We start from the raw sequence: 18337 nt of genomic DNA, 5'->3' as shown, positions 1-18337 counted from the left end.
TTGAGATATTAGGTATTTTCAGTGTAATTCATGTTCCGAAATTTAAGATAAGTAAATATAAACTATCATGCATTTGGATAATTCAGGAAATAGATAAGTTATACAATCTGCTATTAATTGTCCAAGAGTTATCTATTAACTTAACATATTTTGGTCATGTTAGGTATGGGTGGGCCTCAAAATTCTCAGAGTCAAGAACAACCTGTATTTTTGTAACTTACACATTAACATTCTTTTTTTTAAATGTTTATTTATTTTGAGAGAGAGAGAGAGGGAGAGACAGAGAGAGAGAGAAAGCAGGGGATGGGCAGAGAGAGAAGGAGAGAGAGAATCCCAAGCAGACTCTGTGCTGTCAGCACAGACACCTGCAGGGGGCTTTATCCCACTAACTGCGAGATCATGACCTGAGCTGAAATCAAGAGTCGGACACTAAACCGAATGAGCCACCCAGGCGCCCTCACATTAATAATCTTAACCTGGCTTTGTAGATGGCAGAGTTGGACATTCTTACGCTAACTTGTCAAAAAAGATTCAAACTATCAAACATTATGTTTCTTCCTGTCTGCCAGTAGACTGGTTTTGGCAGCTTTACCTCACTAATATTTGATTATTTGGAAGTTTGATTGCAGTCATTCTGAAACTATATTCCTTTGAACATACAGGATCCCCTGATGAGTGCCTCTGGGGGAGGAGCTGAGGAAGAGGGTCCAGGCAGGATCTCACTTTGGTTCCCTTCTAGCCCATCTATTTGCATCTAGATTATATATGAAGCTTCTACCTAATAATTTGCTTGGAAACGGGGTTCCACTGCTAAGAAGTATTTGGAATTTATCAGTTCATTTGTTCAAAAATAGTAAACCTTCAGTATTATTATTCACATTTTAAAGTTATAAATATTCAATTTATTCAATAAGTTATTCATTTATTCAATGAGTATTAAAACTAATGATTATTATAGCTCTGTTCTTATTACTTAAAAGCTGGGTAAAATTGGAAAACAAAGAGAAGACTAGTGATTTAGCAATAAGGATACAATTCTCACGTCTTGTATCTGTGCAGTTGAGATAAGGTAGATGCAAAGTCGGCTGGGTATAGCAAACCTTTAGCCACAATAAATATCCACTGTATTTTAATATAGTCAATTATATATTAACAGTGAAGAGAAGAACAGTGTTAAAATGTTTTACAAAATCTTGGGATTATCTCTAAAGGTTTAGTAGCAAAATGCACTTTGGAGTTTTAAAATATTTATTCATTCTCTGAGAATGGAAACCCTCTAATAATCTTTAGGGTCTAGTACTATGATTCAACTCATTCAGGTTTCATGATCCTAATGAGTTAGAATGATACATGTAACTAAATTTTCAAACAGACCACCTTTCAAAATTATCATCAGCAATTCCACAGAAATATACAGTAAGTTTACGTATTTGATACCAGTGAGTTTGGTGGCTTCTATGTACACATTACTGTTTCAAGATATTCACATCTTATTTGCATATTACTAGTATTTCAGCCACTGATTTACTTTAGGTACAGCTTGATACTTACGCTAATTTGCATGCTCTTTCAATAATGCAAAACAAACTTAGGAACTACATGCCAATGCAGACCCGTAATAAGTAACCTGTAGCCATGTAGCATGTATATACAAGTAACATTTATTATATTTGCTATACTCTATATTCTCCAGTACTTATCACTAAATATGCAAACATCCAAATATGTTATTGATTAAATTATTAGCTGCCAGTAGGGTTATGCTGGGCTTTATGTTTTATACCATTTTCTCTGTTAAATATTACCTTTTCATATGTTTGAAGGAAGAAATCAGGTCATTTGGCTAGGTAACCTAGACCAAACAAACTCAAAAACCTCTTACTTCTGCTATTTCTGTGTAAGAATTCGAGAAAAGTGTTTGGTACAGAGTCTCAAAATATAAAGAAAAGATAATCCTTGGAGTGCTTCATTCTTTAGAAACCTCTTTGATAAGGGAGGGGGCATATCTTTTGTACACTTTGTAAAGAGATTTAAACACTAAGAGGCCCTCCCTTCTATGACCATGGGGCCAGAACCAAAGGAGGTTTGGAACTTCCCAACTTCACAGCAAACGATAATCTTGTATTGGAACAAAAGGGGAGGATGACTCAGAATGTAATTAGGGTTGTGCATCTAAGCAAATGGTATTAAAAAAAGAAAAGAAGACAAGGCTCAGGAAAAGGATGCTGTTTCTACACAGAGACAAGGCCATGGCAGAATGAAAACAAAACCTCCTCAAGGAGCAAGTTACAGCATAGCAGCTGATAAACCTCTGTAAATTGTGCCTGAACAAGCCACTTGTTGCTCCTCCCCTCCCATCATCTACACAAATGGGAATACTTGTAATGCTTATACCTAAAGCAAATGATAGAGGGAGGAAAGATTTCTAAATAAATTGAACCTAAGAGGCTGAGCTGAAGCCCCAGTGCCATGAAAACAGAACGCCTCTGATGTTTTGTCAACATTCTTGCTGATGCCACAACCAACAGGTTGAAACAAGTACATAAAGCAAAGAACCCTGGCACCAAGGCCTGGTAAACCCAGATGCTGGTGATCTGCATTGTTATTCAGGTGCTTTTTCTGTTCCAACATGTATTTGCTTTTGGAATATTTCTCTGTCCACATAATGATGGGCAGAGGAAAGGAAAGACATGAAATTTCCTTGCCTGTAACTCCTCTAAAATGTCACCTCACAGCATGTCCAGATACCAAGCCAAGAAATGGCTTACTCAGGCTCTCTGCCAACTGGCATGGACCTAAAGATTATTTGACCTCCTGGAGGGCGATCTTTTTCCCACACAACAAACTTCACAATTTACCTTGCAATGGTCCCAATATTAATACCATATTCCTTTTGTGGTATAGGACAGGGGTCAGGAAACTTTCTGTAAAGGACTGGATATTAAATGTTAGCATCTGTGGTCTCTGTTGCAACCCTCAACTCTGCCTTTGTAAGAAGAAAGCAGCCATAGACGTTACATAAACAAATGGTGTGGCTCGGTTTCAATAAAATTTTATTTACAAATGCATAGACAATTACATTAAGGAATGGGTGTGGTTTTATTTCAATAAAACTTTATTTACAAACACAGGTGGCAGTCAGGATTTAGTTCAAGGGCCATAGTTTGCTGATCCTTGATTTAAATGATGGAAATTCAGAAGATTAAAATTTCTCCTAGTACATAGTTAGATGGGTATCACAGGGAATATAGTTGAGTGTTTCATTTTCATACAAATATTTAATTATAGCCCAAATCTACTCATGGAATTCATTCATTTCTCTATTCATTAAAAAAAAAAAAAAGTATTCTTTCCAACTATGTTCCAGGTATTGTCCTAAAAAAGTAGATCTGCTATAAAAAATAACAGACGAAATAATAAATAAAAACTAGTGAACAAGACAGGCACAGTCTCTACCTCATAGAGTGTAAGGTTCAGGAGAATATCTTTTGCAAATATTTATTGAGGGTCTACTATGTGTTGTGTATATAGGTATACTACAGAGAATAAGACAGACAAGGACCTCTTCTGGCATTTACATTATAGGTAGAGGGAGAAAAAATAAATAAGGTGACAAACAATAAGCAATAAGAGGTCATGCTGTGCCACAAAGAAATAATACAGCATTATATGACAAAAAGTCACTTAGTAGAATTCATGAAGGTGGTAGGTAATAGTGCTCAGAAAAGACTTTCCAAGAAGATGACTTCCGAGCAAAGACCTGAATAAAAAGAAAGAGCCATCCATGCCAATATCTGGAGGAAGAATTTTCCTAGATAAGTAAATAGCATGTAAAGTCCCTGAGACAGAAATAAACTGACCTTTTATAGAAATAACAAGAAGGCTAATGTCATTTGAGTAACTGGAATAAGGGAAATGTTGTAAATGATGAATCTAGAGGGGAATATGGGGGCAGATCATATACAGCCTCAATGTAAAGAATTTGCATTTTAGTCTTACATAATGAAAAACTGTAGGAAAATTTTAAGGAAAAGAATGATACATTCATATTCATTTCAGATCACATTGAACCAATAATTCCATATGAGATTAGTGCTACTTAAAAAAGGCTTCTGTGAAATAGCATGGTCAGGGGTAAAGAACAGTTGCAATCACCCATAGTAAAGGACCTACTTGCCCTGGTTCAAAAATCCTGCAATCTGCCATGACAGACAGTTTGAGAAGAGGCTTGCGTCTTCCTACAGAGAAATCCAAAAGACTATGATAGCTCCAACTGCCTAACTTCTAGGACTCAGAAAGGTTTTTCTGTCTTCTTGGATCTTTTGATTCTAAAATATAACAAGCAACAAATAAAACCTAACTATTCATTGAAAAGTTAATACAGGGAAGACTCCCTACTTGGCTTGAAAACTAAGAGTTGATCTCAGATGAAGTTGGTAGGGACATTTCTACAACTGGATTTAAAAGACAATTATTCCTTTAAACTTTCTTGGCAAGTGCTATTTTTTCCCATCTTAGTGCATAAATTATATATGCATATTTTCTTCAAGTTTAGTGACAATTTTTTAAAAACATACTTATCAATTGTCCACTCATTTCACACATTCAGGAAGCACCCCTACAAGTGCAAATAAAACACAGAACATCCCCTCTGGCTTATTGTGCATAGTCACGAGCCACCAAAACAATGCACAGATGGGAGGTCATTTCCAATTACGTAGATTCATATGTGCACATATTATACGCAAATATATGTCATTATTGTATGCAGTAAATTGTTGCCTACTGGCCTGGAAGTCCAAAATTATTTTTTCCCCAAAGGAAGGTCCAACTGACCCTCAAGTAAACTAGCACAAAGGATTTAAGCAAACTTTAGCCTCTAAAAGCAGTTACAAGCTCTCCTAATTTTCATTATTTTATTCTAGCACCACATACTGGAGCACCTGATGTCTTTTATTTCACATTATGATGGTAACAGAGATATTGTTCAAACCCTTAAAAAACATTTCAGATATATATGGGTAAAGAACTATTCACTACACTCAAGGGGACTCATACTCTGAGTCGGAAAACAGCCTCAAAACAAATAATGAAAACGACAGGAAGTGCAGTGCTAGCATGACACATGCAATGAACGTATTATGACAACATGGGAGAACTCAGCCTGGGAGGAGAAGTGGAGCGCAGGTACATGTCCTAGAGAAACTGGCAACAAAACTGACTCGAAGAATAATTAGGTGGAGAAGATGGAGCAAAGGTCCAAGTTTTTGAGATCCTAGATCACTGGCTAAATGCAATTTGGATAATTAGTAACCACCTACTCCAGACTCAATATTGTTTTAATATCAAGACAAAAGTAATTGTAGGATGTAGTGCTTGCCTAAATGACAACTTACAATCTAGTTAGGGAGGTAAAGGGTACACCCAAAACAAATTGTTAATAGTACATGGTAAAGTACAGATTGCAACACATAGACAATGCATCCATTTATTCATTCAACAAATATTTACTGTCTGTCTGCAAAGGACTGTATACTGTTTTAGGCCCTGGGGATATGGCAGTAGGCGAGCACACAAAGTCTCACGGACGTCACATTCTGGTGGATATTAATATGGGTTAATATTGGTAATATAGGAGTTTCAAAAAGATGATTATAATTCTCTGAAACAAAGAATGTAAGTAGAGGATGTTATTAGTCAAAAATTGCTGTCAATAGAAACATTTAGCCAAGTGTTCCAGTAAAACCTTCGCACTTATTAAAACATTTTGGATGGCAATTCATACCTACATTTTCTACTAATAATCATCAATTCATCAATTTTATCTAATGTAAAATATTTACAGTAGCTAGACCCTTGTTCTCTGTTACAAGGCATTTTTTTTACTCAATTTATACTTTCAACAACAACAACAAAAAGACATCATTTGGCGAAGGCAAAAGACATATACATATACGTATACATATTAGTGAACTTCTGGGATACAGGAGAAAGAAAACAATAATTCAAGAAGCACAAGACATAGTGACATTAAACAGTAGACATTTCTCTGTCAAAGAAAGGTAGAAACGAATCAAATGAGAGTGGCAAAGTCACAAAGGCCATTTGTACTTACTGTTAATATCCCAAGACCTGGTCATCTCAGGTATTGGGTACGGTTTGCTCATAATTCTGAAAAGAACTATACAAGTGAAGAGAGTTGAATCTAGATACACAGCCCAGGTGTTTTACCCAATGAAAGGGTGATTTTTGAGCTTATTATTTATATTGCTCTTCCCCATCTGACAAGTGAAAATAATGCTAGCAACCTAACTCACAATTGGTGTTAATTGACAGGTTACTATGTAAAGTTGATCTCCTTGAATGAAATCCATCATATCAAGACACAAGTGCCAAAACAGTTCCAACACTTATCGTGAGCGACACATCATTTGCCCCCTCGCATACCTTATTTCTCATCTTGTTCAATGGCAAGACCAGAAATGAGGTGTGAGAGTGTAAGTAAGAGCCAACATCTTGTGAAGATTATTTGTAGAAGAATCCAGTTTACCAAACTTCATGGAAGGTATCAGATTAACATAAATTATCATCTGTCTGCATCTAGCATTTGGAACACACATTCTACATCAAAAACTTTCCTGGTAGTGATGCCATGAGCTGCATAATAATCACCATGCTTTGATTAATTATTTTGCTAAATGGATGATTTAATTACATTTACTTACACTGATAACCTCAGTTTCTGCACTGCATTGCTTTTTATCCTAACACAACTATTCGGAATCAAAATAGAAGTAGTACAACTTGCAGTATTAAGCATACTAGTTACAGTAAAAAGATTTCCATTTGAATTATCAAAATAAATACATTACAAGAAATTTAGAACCTGAAGTAAAAAAATCCTCTAATTAAGGGAAACTTGAGAGAGCTTTTTAACAAGTTCTTTGCTGAAAGAATTTATTTGGTTTCTTGATCCTCCTACCAATCGCATTAACAATGACAAAAGATATGCAAATTTAAGCAGACAATAGTCAAGCCAAACGCTCTGACTCATACCAACAGGGACATTTTCAGCATATAATCAGCTCAATTCACGTTAGCAAGGGTCAATGTAACCAAAGAATATTTGCATAGTTATGCTTGGCCATAATCTGAAAACTATGCCATAATCATTGACCAAGAACAATGCAAACAAAAATCAAATTTATTTCACACAATAAATTAACATACGAAACATGTGCATCACATAAGCCCAATAGAATCACATATTTACCTTATTGCTGCTGAATCATTGCATAGCAACAAAAAATATGCATTACTATGTCTGAATCACCATTTTGACTCTATGTTTTACATAAACAAAATATTACATTTTTGGTAGAATAGCTTGAGTGGGACAATTTGGGACTAAATTTCCCTCCCAGCCCCTTCAAATTATCCAGACTAATTTTAATGATTGAATTCTCATTAAAAACTAGATGGCTGCTATAATGAGAATAGCAATAAGCAATTTAACCAAATTAATTTGTTTACTATTAAAATACATTTTGCTAAAGATAAAACAGATATCCTATTACAAACTACTGCTACAATTAGTGCTTGAAATTTAAACTACAATTATCAAAAGGGTGCAGAATTTGGTTTGCTTTCTATTCTTCCGCCCCTATTGATCTTTTTCACCTGTAGTCTACAATAGAAAGATTAACTACAATTCCAGGTTTGGAAACTCTGAAACTACCCAGTTTCAGTTAACTTGTCAAATAAAGTATCGGTGATCTTAGTTCAGTCCCTAGTGGACAAAAGTAGAATAACTATTACTCGCATGATTCAGCAGGCAGTGCTCTAAGTGAGCATGACAACTCGGGGGAAAACAGAGCATTTGTCGTTTGCCCATCTTCTTAAAGTGTTTGCTCTGTTAAAAGACTAATTTAAAGGAGACCGGACTGGCTATGTTCCTACCTATATGCACCAAATGAATTTTTAGTAAAGATCTCCAGGAGAGAAGAATTTTCACAAATGTGATACTGCCACCCTTCTACTGACATAGTTGAATACTCTTGTTATCTGCTGTTTACCTGTTACACAAACGGAGAGCAAAGAAAGAAGGAGCTGCAGAAAGTATGTTCATATTTTAATAGACATATTTTCAACAAAAACTTCTAAATGGTTTAGAGAGAAAAACTGAATAAAATGTGCATTTTGATTTTTATAAATTGGGATTAACTGCATATTCAACATTACCATTCATCTGGATACTTCCTGCATGGCACTGTGGTTACCACAATGTCCTGAGAAAAGAGGTATCTCAGGACTATAGCAAAGCCTACACGTGCTCAGCTCCAATCTGCAGGTGCACGCTCTGAAAACAGCAACCACCAGCTCAATCTCTCCTTTCCCACTGGGCAAACAACCTCTTCCTGAGGAGTTCACATTAAAATATATCTTCAGGATTTTCAGGGATGGAAAAAATATATGACATAAATCTGTCCTCTACTATTCTATTACTTGCTAAAATTAATTGCCTTTATATACTCACACAATTTCTCCAACCAAATATCATACTTTACACTTACTCTCATTTCATATTAACTTTACTAGAGGTTGAGAAAAACAAGTATTTGGTGATGATTCCCCACCCTAGCTGCACAAAATTCCTGGTGTGAAATTGATTTGATTCTAAATTAGTATTGTCATTATTTTCTTTTTTCACCAACTTTCTCAAGACACACAGGATTTTTTTTTCTCCAAGTTGGGCTTTGACAGAAAAATCAAGCTAAATTTTAAATAAGAGGAAACCAGAAACGTCATAAAATGTGCCACTGCTAGGCACATAAAAGGGTTGCCACCCTACCTTCACAGGCTTGCACAACAAGCCTGAAAACCTTGGCTCACCCATGAAGTCACTGGGAGCCAGCCGGCTTGCATTTGCAAACACTGCCTCCTTCCCACCCCCACCCCTGAGCAAAAGGTAAACACACAAATGCCCCCCTAAGGAACTCTAAGTTAGCTGCAGTGCAGAACGGAAAAGGCTCTGTGCAATTAGAAACTGAAAGCAATCACTTACTTTTTGCAGCCACTGAGTATAATTTTCCATCACATGCTCCAGATGTTGAAGTTTCTGGGAAGAGAAATCCGGTTCCACGTGTGGAGCATCTCTCTGCAGAGCGTTTGTGCTGTACTGGTCTGTCGTACTCTCACGACAGTTCCCGTCGTGTTCTGGAAGAATGAAAGTGTAGGCACACTGCCCATGTTGAATCCGGTTATATCTTCTCCCACCGTTTTCTGGACTTCGCCGCTGGTTGCTGCACCCTATGTGAGTCAGAATGGCAGCGAGGAAAGCAAAGGAAAGGAAAACTGTCATTGTACTGCCAGCTCTCTCCTTCTGTGCCTCTCGCAAAAACTTGCTCCTTTCTTCTGACCTTTAAACTAGTCTTTATTTTAGGTAAAACTGCTTGTTTGTTTGACTTTATCCCCCTCAGAGAAAACTTTTGAAAAAGAATCACAGAAAACTAGCCATTTGTTAGCTTTGTTCTAAAATGTTAGTTTTTTTTTTTTTATTTCACTATAATGGTAGTTTCCTTGAGATATTTATTGCATAGTAGCTGAGATTTATTGTTTCCTCTCTGTGTGACCGTTCAGCGTGGAGCCTGCCTGAGTCAGCTGCGTGTACATATTCTAGACCCTTTCCCCTACCCTATCTGCAGCAGATCTGCTATTTTCTCCCAGACCTCAGTGAGTTTTATTAAGGTTGCACATCCAAGCCGAGCTGGAAGCAGGCAGCCTTTCACAAGATGACTTGACAGGAATGCATGAGTGTGCCCCTATGCTAAGGGTGGCTGATGGCTTGGAGCAGCGGATCGTCTTACAAATTGGCTAGATGCGCACGACCTCGATCATGTACAGCCCTCCCGCCCCCTTCCGCAGACAATTGCCTCCAGCCTTTAGAAGATCCCGGGCAAATCAATAAATAGAGCAGTCCACCTTAATACACTTTTGCTGTGCATGCTGACCTACTAAAACCTAGCAAACTAGCACTAGGTTTTTAAAGTTAGTATGTAATCGGGGAACTCTAAGAAGAAACATTAGCATAATGTCCAGTAAAATAATTTTTGATAATGATGTCTGTATAAATATTTTAAAAAATTATCCTTGACTCTGGGAAAAAGAATTTAAAAACATTTTTAGAGATGGTATTCTCTCCTTGTATTCACTCAGACTTTTAGGAGTTGGAGACAATTATCAGGGAGGGTCAAATAAGCAAAACAAATTTTCATAACTTGTCACTCAAAGGAATGTAGATAGCATGTGCATATTAAGCAGAATAATCTAAGTATTTAGATTTCTGAGATAAGAATTTTAAATGAAACTATACCCCTGATCAGAACGCAGCCCTGTGTGTTCTGTGTATACAAATTGAGCAACTTTCTTACAAAAACAGTGTGGTTACAATTTAAAACAGTGGCCAGAGAATTATTAATTCCTGTGGTACGTCCTAAGCACAGATTTCACAAGGACCTCTTTGGTGTTGCTATGGCTATCTTTAACACTGGTATGGAAGTTTGCCATAAAGTCTCCTGTGACTACACAGAAAAACTATCTGAGAATAAACATATATCAGGTGTGTCAATGGGCCAGCAAAGGGCTGTCTGGGAGAAATCTGTTTCCATTAAGAAACAAAAATTATCAGAAGGTAATTTCCCAAATATAGGGTGTAAACATTTGAACAAAAGGATCAGTAAAACATAAAGAACAGGGTATAATTAAAGAATTAAGGTTATGGCACTGAAATCTTTACTAAGTATGTGCAGAAAACAGGAATTACGAGCAGGGGCTTTCATCAAGAACTGGGAGGGATTTTCAGGAATGGAGCTTCTCAACGGCTGTCATGGTATAAAAACAGAAGCCACAGATGTTGACTCTTGTGTCCTCAAGGTACAGGTCAGTGGGTAAAGGGCAATAAGATTAGAGATTGGTGTGTAGGGAAAAGTTAGAGGAGAGGGCAAGACAAATTCCAGGGAAAAAATGTGATTTACTTAGGAGAAAAATATCGTGCCCAGATTTATCAGTCTTTCTCATAGCAAATAACAAATTTCTGATCTGACAGAAATGGAAGCAAATAATACCAAATATAGCAATAAAGCCCTTGAACTGCCTTTGCAGCTTCCTCCTTCTGTTGCATGTCTCTTTGTTGGCTGATATGTCACTCATGTGCACTAATAATAATGACATTTATTAAGAGCTTAATATTTTCCAGGTTGGTATTAAGCACTCCTTACATACGATCTCATTTAATTATCCCAATGAATCTGAAACATGGATATTATGTTTAATCCCATTTTACTGATGGGAAACCTAAGTCATAGCAAACCTAATTGGTCACAGTTCACATAGCCAGCCAGGGATGGTGCCAGTATGTCAAATCTAGTGAACTGATTCCAAGCCAGCCAAAAGGCTTCCAAAGGGCTCCAGCTGCACTGATTCACAGCCCTAAAGCAGACTAAGTGATGGTACTGAGAAGTAAAACAACTGATTAAAAACCAGTTTATAGCACCAAAGTGATTTAATCCTTCTTCTGTACCCAAAAAAAAACCAAGAGTGACGGGTAACCTGTGCAGTAGAGTTTTTAAGGGCCCACAAGGACAAAGTAAACTGGCAGATAGTCTAAAATCATTTTCCAACATTGATGCTTTGAAAATTATTCCTGGAAAAAAGAGAATCCAAAACCAACACCTTAAGTGATTCATTAAGAACTAAATACAGCTGAAAATCAGCAGAAGGTACAAGAGTGAGTGGTGAGGCTTCTATTAAAGTGTTCCTGTGTTTTTTAATAGCCAAGACTTAAAATTCTGTTTCTCTATGTAGAGTGTGTGTGTGTGTGTGTGTGTGTGTGTGTGTGTGTAAGTTTCTGTGAATCTACACATGCTTGTTCATATACACTTTTCCAATCTGAAGAAATGTAATGAAGGAATGCACAATTTCCTGAGGGAAGAGTAGACAACTAGGAAAGGGAGGCTTGAAAAGCAAGTACTTAAAAGGAGGGAGGAGACAGAGAGACAAAGAAATTGATTTCTTTCCTTTCCAGAAAAAGAAAGAAAGAAAGAAAGAAAGAGAGAGAGAGAGAGAGAGAGAGAAAGAAAGAAAGAAAGAAAGAAAGAAAGAAAAAGAAAGAAAGAAAGAAAGAAAGAAAGAAAGAAAGAAAGAAAGAAAGAAAGAAAGAAAGAAAGAAAGAAAGAAAGAAAAAGAAAGAAAGAACAGACATGACACTGCAGGTAGTAATGTCAATCTGGGGGCGGGGGAAGGTCTCAAGATAATTTTAATCAGCTGGAAAACACAGGGACATGTACAATGAACTCACGTTTGGGGACTTCAGTTGAGGAACATTGGGTGCATTTGAGGATCCTTATGAGATGCTAAGGACAATATTCTTCCAAGGACGTGAACCTAACCAACAGCAATACTGTGGGTCACTGTTGCTGACTATTCAGCCATTTAGGAGACTTCAGAATTTAAGAAGTAATATGAAAAACAACCCATATTAAAAAAAAATTCCTCTGCCATACCTCCAAAAAGGTTTAAAAAAAAGTTCTAAAGAACTAAATAATTGTATTCAGTTGAATACTGAGGTAGCTTGATCTTGAAAGCTTTGTATCCTTGCATTTTATTTGCATTATTAGAGCTCTAGAATAAGGTTTATGCTTTAAATTTCTGATCTCTTATCTGTAATAGTCCTAGTAAACATTAGCCTTATCCAGAAATTTCCAGTGGGGCAGGGAACACCATTTACATGGAAACTTGATGGCCCTAAATCTGTCCTAACAACTAGTCACCGTTACTTCCTTCAGGAACCTTTCTTAATTTCTCCAGGCTCAATAAGTGATTCTGATGTGTTTCAATAACCTTTTTTCATATCTCCATAATGGCACTTTTTACACAGCTTTCTAATTATGTCTTTTTTGGCTTATTCCCCTCTCTAGCTGTGAGCTCATAAAGTAATCTCTTTCATCACTGATTTCCCAGCACTTACTGTGCACTTCGGTTGAAGGAATGAAAGAACAAATGAATGAGTGAATGAGCTTATTCAATTACTTCTGTTGCATTTTGAAGGTGCGGGGTGAGTCTGCCTAGAATTGGGATGAAGCCAAACTTGCTCTAAAGAATGAGTTAGATATAATAACATGGCACAATAATAATGCATAACATTTTTTAATCCATAACAAATTAATTTCCTCATTTAACAATTACAGCACCCCCGTAATTATGTATTATTATTTCCATCTTGCAGATGAGAAAGACTGTGGCACATAGAGGTTAATTACCCAAGATCTATGAGCTATAATGCCTTCAACCATACTCAGGATTAGGAAACAGGGAAGAAAGCATTTCTTAAATTTAGGGGACAGGAACAACATGGCATTTATAACTGAGATGAGTCTCCTCCTCCTCTTAACCATGGCCATCATGGATTCATGTTATAATCTTCCAAAACAGAGCTAATATTAAGCAAAGATGCACCAGTATGGTTGTCCCATCCACTAACAAGCATCCAATCTGATTGTTCAGATTATACTTAGGATCAATTCTGAATGGTTTGACCTGTGCTATATCATTTGTTATATATATTACCCTAAAATAACATCAAACAATATAAAATAGAGTTTATTCCCCAAAAACACCATCGGGCACCTCTCAAGTTTTCATACAGATCCCTATGATGACAAAACAGGTGGGAAAGCATTCTCCTCCCTTGTATACTTAACACAATGTCATTCAGCACATATTCTGTGGATATATTCTTGAAATATATCCTGTATTTGAAGGGCACCATATTTTATGACTCTGCTCTGGCACTTTCAGGGTTCAAGAATATCAGCAGGGCTATGGCAGTGGCAGCTATGTCTAAAAGGAAGCACTTGGCTGTAATCCCTGGAGGCAGAGCCAAGACCCCTTCACTCAACTATGTAAGCATCAAAGGTATCCACAACAGATGGAAATACCACAGGGGGCTAAAACAGAAAAACAAGAAGATGGAGAATATCACCTGGTGACTGATGGCACTTCATGAGTACATGTGAAATATCCACTGGTACCTCTCAAACAAATTGGAAAGACTGCAAAGAGATGGAGATACTGCAGTGGATGGGGTGAGGAAGATACTGCGGTGGGTGGAGAAATATAGGTAGGTGAAGAACGTAAAAACTATTATGTAAATATTTCCCTGCCTCTGACAAGAGAAATTTCTGGTTTGGTGGGTGCCTTCCTATCTAAATCAGTTTTTACCTGTAGCTACCTATACGTTGGAAAGAGGTCAGACATGATTAATTTATTCCACATAAGAAAGTAGAGAAGGGACTCAAGGGAAGATCTAGAAATAGAAAACTGGGGGCTAGAGAGGTTTGGAGAAGAGTCAGAAGAAAGAGGAAACCTGTGGCCGTGTGGCTATGAGAAACTTGGGAAGATACATCGAGTACAGAGTTTTACAATAAAATGATGTTTCCCGTGAGATAAAATCCCTCTTTCTCAGTAAAATGAATGGCTTTTGGGCAAGTGACTTCTTTGGCATGAGCGAGAAGAATCATTGGTCCTTGCTCCATATATGGAGCTAATATCTGGGTTAGACTTTTAATGTGAACACAAATAAAACAATTTATTTCATTTTGGTCTTTCACACTAGATTAGAGCCTTCCCAGAGCCTAGACTGTATCTATCCCCTTTTTCTGGCATACAGAATGCAACTAATAAATATTTGTGATCCAGCCGACTGTCTGACTGACTCATAATTCCTGCTGATGAGATCTGAAGACATACGAGCATCACCCTCCCTTGTAGGTTTTCCTGTGTTCATCTTTACTAGGTTCCAAGACCCCACTTTCTGGAGAGTCGCATGAGAGATTCAGGATCCATACATTTCAAAGCAAATTCCAGAAATGAAATCGCAGCAAAAACAGTACCCACCAGTCCCAGTCACCCACAGACTATGGTTGAAAACCATTCAAGAAACATTGTAGAAATACCTTCCAGTGTGAGGTTACTTGTTAATTCTACAACAGAGATAACTTCTACAAGTACCCAAGTCATAAAAGAAAACAAACAGCTGGAGACTGTAACAAGTAGAAATACAGATGCCAACATTCCCCTCATACCAGAATGGAGAAAGATTTCCATCGGAGACCCAGTGAGATGAGATTTTATTATGGGAAAAAGCATACAAACCACTTTGTATTTATTAACTGCCTCCTTTCTTCTCTTTTTCCCTATAGAAATCTTGATTCCTAGATGAGAAAAAATGCAAAGGTCTCTCTATCTCAACTTTTACAACTTCAGATAGAACACATATTTTACATCTTCTCAGAAACTCAGAAAGAATATGATTGGAAATGAATGGCTGGAATCACCATGTGATGAATCATGTACCAAATGGCACATGGATGGTGACTAATCCTTGAAGCCAAAGCTGATAAATGACTTCCATTGAACAGTGACTGGAAGATACAAGACTTTCTGTGATTCTGTTATTCTGTCTGTGATTAGAGAGTTGTGACAACCTCTGCTCATCAGAGGTTGGATGAACTGTTCTGTAGTGGTTAAGGTGGGAGGCAAATTGCTTTTTTGTTTTTGCTTATTTCCTGTTTATGCTATTTAACAAAATTGAATCACATTGGATAAGACATTTAATTATTCTAAGCTTAATTTCCTTACCCAGAAAATGAGGATAATAATACAGTATCACTTTTATAAGGGAGATGTGAAGATTAAACATAATAATGGATATAAAGTACTCAACACATGTCTAGAGCATATCAAGTGCTCCTAATGTTGTTACTGTTTCTAAATTTGAATTTTCTTCCTTGTGCTCAAAAATGATCCTTTTAAACTTGTTTTGTTGAATGTTATGATTACATTTACCTAACTCCATTCCCTATAATTTCATCTTCTCCATTGTTTTAAATTGCTTCTGAACCTCTTAAAAATCACATTTAAGTGATTCATATGGGACAGTGACCACATTCACAACACATCAACAGCTTTGGTTTCCTTGAGGGCAGGGACTAATGTTTTCTTCCTCACTGCTGCATCATCACCACCTGGAACAGTGAGTGCCTGACACATAACTGGTGTTCAAGAAATATTTGTTGAATGAGTGAAACGAGTTGGAAATAATTTAGTAAGACTATACTATTCTACAGAGACATCTAGTAGGGAAGACGCACATATAAACCAGTCACTTGGTAGTGTGATGAGAAGTTTATTCCCTGGGAACCATGGGAGCAATGTGGATGCCACTTAAGGCCTCATCACTAAGACTTGTTAACAGATTCATTTCCGGCCAAATCAACTAGATGACCTTATTTTCATGACTTCTTTTATGACTAGACTTGTGGCATATATCACTCCATTCTGTTTCCTAGGATAAGGAGATAAAGCAGCAAGTGTTTGCCTCTGATAAAATGAAAAAGAACTGAAAAACTCCACTATTAATCTTATAAGAAATATATAGACTGGCATGACTTGTACATAAGCAAAGGAAATCTTTTTTTCTCTATTTTTTCTTCAATACTAATTTTGCTTCCCCTTGGGCTCTAATCAGATTAGGAATTTGGCAATTAAATTAGAAAATAAATTCTAGTGGTATATAACACTTGTAAAAATAGAATGGCTTAATCAGCCTCTTCAAACATTATAGGCAAAGGCCCGTCCTTTCAATGTTAACCTTAAATGAAGTACCCATTAAATCTGAATTGTTTTTATTTTCTTTTTCATTGAATATGTGCCTTGATTCTTTCTTCTTTATCCTCCTCTTACAGTTAGTAAAAATCTTGAAAGAGACAATTAGGGCAAATAAAGAAAGGCTGGATTACCACCAGTAATAACTGAAAAACTGGAAAAGATAGTCATAACCATTTTATTCTCTATACGTAAGTATTCCTTTTACTTGTGATATATGCAGATGGATCATTTTTAATTCCAGAGGCAAAAAACAACCTGAATATTTAGCAAAATGTGTCCCAAATTTGTATCACATTCTCCCTCAGTGTATTTATCAAAAAAGCATACATGCCCTTTGTACTATTATTTACCTAATAGTTTCCTTAACTCAAATTTTAAGTTTTCTGTGTATCCTAGATTTATCTTAAAAAAGAGTATCTGGAAAACCAATCACAGGTGCTTTTTCCTAATGTATATTAAAATAAATACAGAATATTAAAATGAATGTCCACAAACCACCTGCCAAATATTTTATATCCTCAGTGGAGTGTGTGCCACACTTTGGGAGACATTACTTAGAGCTATCAACAATAGGGTACTCTTTCTTTGTACAATGAATGAAGTAATACCTCCTGTCAACTGCAGCTACTGCAGTTCCTCAGGATCAGTTTGCATCATGCCCAGAGTGTTTGGGGATTGTTCCCATTTTTCAGCCAAATCTGAAACATGAAACAGGTTTGGAAACAGAGGCTTCTGTACTTCCACTGCCAGAGAGCACATGAAAGATTTCCCTACATCTCAAGCGGGAAGTCATGGCAAAGGGCTGGCAGCAGCCCTAAATGTGATGCTCTCCACTAACAAAAATGTCCAACTGGAGGCCTGAAATTGAGACTAACGATTGACCAGGAATTTCAACAGCTCTTCTCATGATTCTGTCAAGGGAAAAAATAGTGAGGTTATTTAGTGTCTGAAGAGTAAATCTTCACTCCTTTTTTTGTCTTGTTTTTGGATGAGTGTTGGGGAAATAGTAACAAATTTCTCCTCAAGAGTTGCATTCCCCTTGAAGAATTTACATTCCTTCCTGACATCCCTTAAGGAGCCATAAAAACACATCAGTTTAAAAGAGGGAAAGGAGAGTTAATATTTAAAGGAGCAGTTAAGAATAGTTAATCATAGCTAACATTTGAATACCTATGATATGTCCAGGACCGTGCTAATCATTGTACCTGTATTATCTGTTCTGTTAACAATCACAAAAACTCAGTATGTAGAAACTTTTATTACCATCATTTTACAGAGAATATAACAAGCATGGAAACTTCAATCAGGACTCAATCCTAGGGTTTTCTGATTCCCAAAGTAAAGATTTTAACCATATATATATATACATACATATATATGTATATATATATATATATATGTATGTATATATATATATAAAACCATATATACATACATATATGGATATATATATATCTATATATGTAAATATATAGATATATAAATATAATATAAATATAAATATATATACATATATATGGAGATATATATCTATATATAAATATATATAAATATAATATAAATATAAATATAAATATAAATATAAATATATATATGTATATATATAAAACCA

The 18337-nt window shown here is 36.4% G+C and overlaps 1 protein-coding gene and 1 long non-coding RNA gene across 5 annotated transcripts in view; one reads left to right on the top strand and one right to left on the bottom strand.

Annotated features, from left to right (window-relative positions):
* The window catches only part of ANGPT1 (angiopoietin 1), a 244359-nt gene extending 234495 nt beyond the window's left edge, over nt 1-9864 (bottom strand). Inside the window, exons 1-2 of one of the 4 annotated variants that reach the window (XM_086695124.1) lie at nt 9729-9864; nt 9065-9309 (exon numbers count right to left, since the gene is read on the bottom strand). In XM_086695124.1, the coding sequence (XP_086551250.1) occupies nt 9065-9094 (30 nt within the window). In that variant the 5' untranslated portion in view covers nt 9095-9309; nt 9729-9864. Of the gene's footprint in view, nt 1-9064 lie in introns of all 4 variants that reach the window. The other 3 variants (XM_086695123.1, XM_025922621.2, XM_025922620.2) reach the window with 3 other exon arrangements.
* Nucleotides 9865-13367: 3503 nt separating this feature from the next.
* LOC147571906 (uncharacterized) lies at nt 13368-16745 on the top strand. The gene is made up of 2 exons (XR_015246557.1): nt 13368-14176; nt 15258-16745. It is a non-coding gene; the product is annotated as an uncharacterized LOC147571906 (long non-coding RNA).
* The last annotated feature ends 1592 nt before the right edge of the window (nt 16746-18337 follow it).

Source organism: Puma concolor, chromosome F2 (assembly GCF_028749965.1).
Source record: "Puma concolor isolate L17-30 chromosome F2, mPumCon1.1.hap2, whole genome shotgun sequence".
In the NCBI taxonomy this organism is placed as follows: Eukaryota; Metazoa; Chordata; class Mammalia; order Carnivora; family Felidae; genus Puma; species Puma concolor.
This window is presented reverse-complemented; position numbering and strand designations above follow the sequence as displayed.